This window comes from Microchirus variegatus (genome assembly GCF_963457635.1).
Source record: "Microchirus variegatus genome assembly, chromosome: 10".
In the NCBI taxonomy this organism is placed as follows: domain Eukaryota; kingdom Metazoa; phylum Chordata; class Actinopteri; order Pleuronectiformes; family Soleidae; genus Microchirus; species Microchirus variegatus.
In genome coordinates, this window is record NC_139811.1 from 5,255,355 (window position 1) to 5,263,787 (window position 8,433).

General features: G+C 43.0%; 1 protein-coding gene across 1 annotated transcript; it reads right to left on the bottom strand.

Annotated features, from left to right (window-relative positions):
- Positions 1-1,691: 1,691 nt before the first annotated feature.
- hspb9 (heat shock protein, alpha-crystallin-related, 9) lies at positions 1,692-3,997 on the bottom strand. The gene is made up of 2 exons (XM_083896993.1): positions 3,606-3,997; positions 1,692-2,346 (listed from the first exon to the last, which is right to left on the bottom strand). The coding sequence occupies exons 1-2, from the start codon at positions 3,989-3,991 to the stop codon at positions 1,860-1,862; spliced, it is 873 nt and encodes a 290-aa protein (XP_083753119.1). The 5' UTR covers positions 3,992-3,997; the 3' UTR covers positions 1,692-1,859.
- Positions 3,998-8,433: the final 4,436 nt, after the last annotated feature.

The following is an 8,433-nucleotide window of genomic DNA, read 5'->3' on the forward strand; positions in this document are numbered from 1 at the left end:
GCAACATCTAAAACATGGCAGGGCAGTGTTCCTGAGGACCAGGGTTGGGAAACACTGGTCAAGAGGATGCATCGTCACCTGCAAGTCTTGAATGTTTTTCTCTACACCTGTGCTCACACATTCATCACCCAGGCTGCAGCAGGAAGCCTTCGACCTCGCTGATGTCACGCTACGTACGAGTTTGGAGTAGATGTAAGAACTTTGCGCACATGTGCACACACACAGTCATACGCCAGGAACACAAATAACGTGCACAGTCAGACTCACACTCACACACACACACACACACACACACACACACACACACACACCTACACACGGCGAACCCTGTGAAGACATTTTCATTCTGGGAGGACAATTACAAAAAAACTGTGAGGGGGCAGTGACAGCGCTGTGGCATTTGCACACATTATTATTATTATTATTAGAGAGGAAGAAACCCTCCAAAAAAAGAAGTTTAGAGCACCTGCAGGGTTTTATTTTGGAAGACTCTGGATCTTTATGACGCTGTGTACGTACACAACCAGCTGCCTTTTGCTATGTTGATTCTAACCTCTTATTCTTAATATCTACAGTATATTTAAAGGTCACATAGAGTGGTCCTGTCGCACATATATGTTAGTTATGGAGGTCTACTTACATACATTAACTTGTTTTTATGCTCAAAAACCTCCTAGTTGCTGTAAACGAGCCGATAGAAATCTCTCCTTACTGACGCTGTCCTCAGCCTCGATATTTCAGGCATAAATCTCACACCCAGACTGTTTTGTGATTGGCCAGCCAGCGTAGAGGCTTCCAAACTGTCTTGTGATTGGCCAGTACCCGGAAGTGACATATTCAGCACACCCGCTCTCAGAAGCACAGCTCCCCCCTCTGGAACGGTGGATGCACTGCTACTCATTATCAAAACATTGTTTTAACAGTGTTTAAAAATAGCTTCTTCACGACTCCCCACCTCAGTCCCTTTTATGACTTTGACCTGGAGTCAGAAGACACTGTCGCTTGTGAAACACCTCCACAACGGACGTTATTCTTCTTCTGCGGTTCAATGTACGCAACCGGATGTGCCCGGACAAGTGCCCGGAGCAGGATGATCTGCTGTTCCGGAGAACCGGTGTTTACGTAACCGGACCGGGTTTTTTCCGAGATCTCGCTGAGCCCGAGATTACAATAAAACACAGCGTTCTCAGCAGTGGCTGAACTGTTTGTTTAGAACCTTCAGGGCTTCGTAAACAAGGTAATGACGCAGATACACACTAAAAAACAGCGTTAATTGGAACTTCCGGTCTAGGTCTGCTTGTCTTTCAACTATGAAATAATGTGAAATTGACTCTGACTAAGCCTTTAACAGAGGTTACCTTGTCTTTTCCGTGTCCTGACTGACATCTAGACCCTTGTTTTCTCCTAATGCCTTTATTTTTTTCCTTCGTCTCCTCTGCTGTGACATCCTCAGGGCGTAGGACTCATAAAACATTTACCTGCGACTATTGTTTGTCAAAATAGATTTCCCCCAAGAAACTGTAGCTGTCACTGGAGCCTTATAAAGTTTCTACGTTACTCACCCGAGGGCAGTTATAAAAACATAATATTTCACTATTTAAGACCTCGTCCCACCTGCAAGCTCTTGCCCTCTGTGTAAATAAGCACCTAGCACCATCTTGTGGTCACAAACGTTGCTGACACACCTAATGTCATTTTCTGAAAATCTTTATTTCTCAAAACATTAATTACAAATCAATTACAAAATAAATATCATTAAGTAAATGTAAACTTAATTCATAGACAGTCTTTAAGTGGAAGTATGTGTGTGTCTAAGTGATTACATTCAAACCGTGAGTGCATGGAGGCTCATGTGTGCATCAGTCTGTGTGCGCCTCCTTCTCTGTCTTGTCCTTTTTGATGGGAAACTCCAGCGATGACCTGAACCGCCCGGGCACCTCCTCCTCCTCCTCCTCCTCCTCTTCCTTGTCGGCGATTGGCAGCTTGGCCGCGGGGGCGTGGATCCGCAGCTGTCCGTCGTCCATCAGGGAGCAGGAGAGGCCCGACAGGTCCAGGTGAGCGGGCAGGTCGATCTTCTGAGCGAAACCCGCCTTCGACGAGGCGGAGGAGTGGAAGGAGGCGCTCGAGGTGGAGGAGGAGCAGGTCTCGCTCTCCTCCGCCCCGGCTTGCTTCATGGCCACCACCGCCAGGCTCCGCCCCTCCAGTTTGATGGTGATGTCGCTGGGAGCGTAACCGCGAGCGTCCAGGGTCACCAGGAGGTCGCCCTTCTTCTTCTCGGCGTGATGCTGCACGTGTTTCTGCAGCGCCACGCTGGAAGTGTCTTGCTGCTCTTTCGCGTCGGTCGACCTGAAAGACAAACGGAATCTGGGTCAGAAGCCGCTCTGGCAGATTTTTCTAGACCCTAGAGCAATGTTGATTAGAGCATCCAGATGCTAGTTGTGTATGTAAGGGATAACTTTCAGGGGCAGACTATGGACCAATACCAGTTGTATAACAGCTGATGGCACGATTATGTTCTGTAAAAATGTCGGGTCTGCTCGAGTGACGATGCGTCATGGTCTTGAAGGGGTGTCCTGTTTCGTAGGAGTAGATTTAATCCACTATTACTTGTAACTCAGCTCCAAGGGGCAGTGGGGGTAGGATTTTAGGGACTTAGCCTGAGTCAAGCCTAAGACATTTGGATACTGAGACTGAGTCAAGACCAAGACTATTAGGACTTAGACTGAGTCAAGACCAAGATATTTACAAACTGAGACAGATTTAAGACCAAGACAATTGTAGACTTAGACTTCATCAAAACGAAGACTATTAGGTACTTCGACCGAGTCAAGATCAAGACATTTAGAAACTAAAACTGTTTTAAGACCAAGATCAAGACTTAGGGACTTAGACTGAGGTTAAACCAAGACTATTAGCGACTTAGCCTGAGTCAAACCTAAGTCATTTGAAACTGAGACTGATTTAAGACCAAGACCAAGACTTTTAGGGAATGAGACTGAGTCAAGATCAAGACATTTAGAAACTAAGACTGTATTAAGACCAAGATCAAGACATAGGGACTTAGAAGGAGTCAAGACCAAGACTATTAGGTACTTAGACTGAGTCAAGGCCAAGACTATTAGGTACTTAGACTGATTCAAGGCCAAGACTATTAGGTACTTAGACTGATTCAAGACCAAGACTATTAGGTACTTAGACTGAGGTTAGACCAAGACTATTAGGTACTTATACTGAGGTTAGACCAAGACCATTAGGTACTTAGACTGAATCAAGGTCAAGACATTTAGAAACTAAGACTGTTTTAAGACCAAGAGTGTACCCAAGATCAAGACTTAGGGACTTAGACTGTACCAAGACTATTAGGTACTTAGACTGAGTCAAGACCAAGACTATTCGGTACTTAGACTGAGGTTAGACCAAGACTATTAGGGACTTGACTGAGTCAAGACCAAGACATTTAGAAACTAACTGTTTTAAGACCATGATATAAGTTCACCCAAGACCAAGACCTTTAGGGACTGAGACTGAGGTTAGACCAAGACTTTGTCTTGTTAGTGGAGTTCTGAAAACGCTCTAATTGTGAAACACACAGTCGGATCACGTACCCGGTCAGAGTGGAGGACAGCAGGGGCAGAGGGCTCAGTTTGAGCAGGGGGTGTCCGTCGTCGAGCTCCCTCAGCAGACTGTCGGCCAGGTTGGACCTGCGGTTGAAGAAGTCCTGCTGCAGCGAGGAGAGGACGCCGTGATGCAGAGGAAACAGCCGACGCTCCTGGCTGAAGAAAGGGTCGTCGGCGAACAGACTGGTGAAGGCAGAGCGCTGGGACATCATGTCGGCGGAGGAAGGAGTGTTTCTTTCTTGTTGTTTAAAAAGCAAACTGTTAGAGTTTGTATATCGCAGTATCTTAGCTGCTGATTCTCTGTCTCTCAGACGTCTTGAGGCTCCAATGAAGACACTAAGAAGACACTTGTTGCTCTTGTTTCTCTGGGACATCACACACCACTCTCTGGTTTATATACACCCCCCCAACAACTGCTCTGCTCCGACCCCTCCCACCGTGTTATTAACACCCCATGAGCTCACTGCTGTTTGTTAGCATGTGTGCCAGAGAGGTCAGGAATACCCTGCAACTCATCAAGTGGCTAAAGACGGCTCATGGTCACATCCTCTACGCGTGTGTGTGTGTGTGTGTTGACACTGCAGACAGAAAGGAAGCTCCCATTTCTTATTCTTCGCAGGCTAACGAGGGTTCTCTAAACTTACAGTAAGGGAACATGATGTCATGGTTCTATTTAGGAAGCCGATTATCTTATAATGAAGGCAAATCCTATACGGCAAGTATTTGAAATTCAACTTCCTAAAAGCAGAACTTTTCCAGTATGGTCGCCCAGACCCGTACAGCAGTGTTTCCCCAACCCTGGTCCTCAGGGAACACTGCCCTGCCATGTTTTAGATGTTGCCCTGTTTTTTTTTTGTTTGTTTTTTTTCAAATAATTTGTTTCAACTTTTGTAAAAAAAAAAAAAAATTAATGAAATGAAACTTTTGTCATTTATTTATTTAAAAAAAAGAAAACATTTAAAATTTTTGACATTTTTTTAAATTAATGTTTGAAATTAAAAAAAAAAGCTTTTGACATTTAGAAAATGTTATACTTAATAAAAAAAAAAATAATGTTTCAACTTTTGTCAAAAAATGTTATATTTCTTTTTTTTCTAAAAAAAAAAATGTTTCAACTTTTGACCATAAAAAAAAAAAAAAAAAAATGTAATCAACTTTTGTCAAATTTTTTTTTTAATGTTTCAACTTTTGTTAAAAAATGTTTTTCAAAAATGTAATCTTTCATCTGAATCAGGTGTTTTTGGAGCAGGGCAACATCTAAAACATGGCAGGGCTGTGTTCCCTGAGGACCAGGGTTGGGAAACACTGCCCTACAGTTTCGAAAAGTACAAATCTTTACGGCACCACCGTAAACATCCATCCATTCATTGTCTGCCACTTTTTCAAACTTTTTTCCCATTAACTTGATTCCATAAGTATCTGATACTTACTTTGTGTTTTGACAAATAACAGAGCTTTACCGATAAAAAGGATTTGTAATATACAGAGTTTAGATTATACAGTTTTATGTCACCTTCAGATATGAGGGTTTGATCTAGAAACAGTGAGTTCACAGGACACATGGGCTCAAAATTGATGAAATTGTCGTTTACAGCACGTTAATGAAATTGAACGATATTAAATGATACACTTAAGCAAAATGCCATATTTATTTTATATTACTGTGTGCATTTTTCTTGGATGCGTGATCATTCACTGTATTGAGGTCCACATGAGGACTCGTCGTCAGACTCGAGCAGCTGTCCACGACTCGACGTGTTGACCCACAGTGTAAACACACTCTTGTCTCAGGTTTCAGCTTCATCACAGCTTCTTCCAGGGATGAGCTCAGAGGGCAAACATGTCTCTGTGTGTGTGTGTGTGTGTGTGTGTGTGTGTGTGTGTGTGTGTGTGAAGCCAGCGTACTGACATTACAAGGAGTCTGTGTCATATCTATTTGCAGCAGCGAAGGAATGATATTGTAAACCCGACTGACTCACACGTGATTGGCCGAAAAAACGGCTGCGTCAGTGCGGCATTTCCCAATTCTGCCGGCAACAGTGTGCTCAGACAAAATAAATATAACTTTATCTTCATACGTTTGTGGTTTACGGTGTCGTAGAATGCTCTGATACTGCTGACAAAGCTTTATACTTTTCTTATATTGATCCCTCAGTGTGTGTTTGTGGACGTGGAGTTTAATCGTTTAAACCACGGGTTCTCAAACGTTTTTATACCAAGAACAACCTGAGAAAATATTGAGCTCTTGAACTAACACCATTAAAGGCCACATTGTACTTCTCCGACTGCGTAACCACGGAGACAACTCGAGCCTTCATAGTTCTCCGTCGTGGTGCCGAATACGCTGGATATCAGTAGGGGTCGCTACGCAAGGTTGTTGTGCTTCTGGCTACAGTGAGCAATGTTGCCGAGAGAGAAAGACTGTTGTTGTTGTTGTTGTTGTTGTTGTAGCGGGATAACATTGAAACAGTGGCCGTTTCTCACCTGAAATAAACATTTTCTGTGTCACGGAACGCAGTTTTAAGATCATTTGGGGCGAGAAATTAGCCATTTAGAGTCTAAACATGTGGTTTTGTGTGTTAAGATATGACGTATTTTATAGTTTGGCAGCGATGTTGTTGGCGGTGATCAGCTCCGCCTCTGTGGACGCTCGGTGCGCACTGTGAGCCGTGCAATATTTAGTGCAGCCGGACGTCGTCTCCGGAGACTCTTCGGTGACGTAGAGGGGTGTCTGTAACCAACGTAGAGCACTTCGCGCAGGAGTATATATTGGGCTTATCACCTATACGTTAAAATACAGTGGTGGAAATTGACCGATCAAAGACTAAAAGTGACCACCAGAGGAAGCCTGCGTTCCACGTACCACAGTTTGAGAACCACAAGTTTTTAAGGCATAGTCAGACTTGACCGTCAATTTTGGAGTCATCAGAAGGGGGGTGGGGGGGTAAAAAATAAGTGTGTCATTGACAAGGAGACCGAATTAGAAAGGAAGAGATTCACGACGGCTGCCGCTCCCTCAGCTGTAAATCACCGGGTTATTATTACACCGCTCATTTCAGTGGAGTCATTATTTATGGTCACGGTGGCCTTTAAGACGACGTGCAACGTTACTGACGCGCCTTATGTTGTACGTGTGTGTGCGATTGTGCAGAAACAACACATTTTAATCCTGAACTCATTGATTATTGGAAAGGAGAACAACTTTGATAAACATAATAGAGACTATGGGTGAATTCAAATTCCTTGCTTAACCCTCAATCTCAAAAATGTGCTCCCTCTAGTGCAAGTGCTGTCCCGATTCTCAGAAAAATTAAGTTGAGGGGCAAGTTTAAGGGCTGTATCGCCCTCAATATTGAGATTTTCCGAGACCACCCTTGGGAGCAAGGGCTACCCAGAATGCATTGCGTGTTTTCACATAACAAAGATGTCGTCGAAAGCAGCGAAACGAGTACGCTACAAATGAAGTATTTTCTTTGTTAATAGAGATATAAAAATTATGAAAACCATTGTATTATCTTAGTTTAGGCCCATATTATGGATTACTGACGTCATTGTTGCGTAACATTTATTTTTATTATTATTATTTTGTCAATAGCCGGCCGGTGCGGACAAGCGATGGTTTGCTATTTACTTTTCATCTTATAACTAACTGACAACCTAATAACTTGACTGACAAACGGATCGTAATAAATAATCCTGACGTAAATGTGTTCTTCTTCTTCTTCTTCTTTGGAGTTGACAGACTGGACGCAGCTTTCGCATTATTCTGCCCCCTACAGTCTGAAGACGTATCTGCATTTAAGGGGTGTCCCATTTCTAAGTGACAAAATAACCCTCAACACTTGGTTTTGAGGACCAGTTAAGATTAAGGGTTGAGCTTTGAGGGTTAAGATAGGAATTGGAATTGGCCCTTTATCTACGAAGAGAAGGTGAGATAATGGAGACACAGCTTAAAGTCCTATATCTTGGAAAAATGACACGGAAACAGACAAAATAAAACAGGAAGTGAACTAAGCCATCGGTTGTTCATGATACACGTCATTTTTCAGCATTTCTCACAGTTTATTTTGTGCACCAGCGACAAAAATTAAAGCAAATATATGTGTACATTAGCAGTTTAAATATCAAATGGATTACTTTTGTGAGTTATTTAAAGGTGCCATATGTAAGAATGTGGCCAAAAACGGTTACTACATTCAAATTCAAAATACAGAGGTCTTTTAGGTTTCGTTTTCTGACGTAACTGGCAACCCGTGGTTGCTCGGCAGCTGAGACTCTACTTGCTGCAATGATTGGTAGACGGCGGTAGGTGGCCTGTCTGTACTGTTGTTGTTGGTGAGTTCAGTTTGTTATATGAACATTATTCCTGAGTCTCTGTGACATATTAGGGGAGGATTTTATGGCCAGTTGCTTTAGATTTATTACATAATGCACCTTTAAGAGATTTAAAAAGTGATAAATGTGATAGATTATAGTGTTGATGTCTAACACCAGCATCCAGGACACGACAGACCGTTGTTCTCTATCTTTAGAGATATTCCAGTTTGTTAAAGAATGTAAGGCTTCTCTTCTTCTCTCTCATCTTTTCTGTTATTCTCCGTACCAACGCAGACATTTGTGAGCATCTTATGTTGACCCACTTCATCGTAATGATGATCTTCTTCTTCTTCTTCTTCTTCGTCTGGCTGCTCATAAACGCCCGTCTCCTTCTCTTCCTCTCCGCCGTGGCTCTGTCTCAGCTGCTTGTCGACGCTCCGTTGATGAAGGTTGACATAGCTGTGGTCCTTGTCCTCTCTCTTTGACGTCACAGACACTG

Coding starts and splice junctions, on each gene's coding strand:
- hspb9 (XM_083896993.1), bottom strand. CDS start 3,991: ATGTCCCAGAGAAACAAGAGCAACAAGTGTCTTCTTAGTGTCTTCATT. Junction 2,347..3,605: donor CTGTCCTCCACTCTGACCGG/GTACGTGATCCG, acceptor TTTGTCTTTCAG/GTCGACCGACGCGAAAGAGC.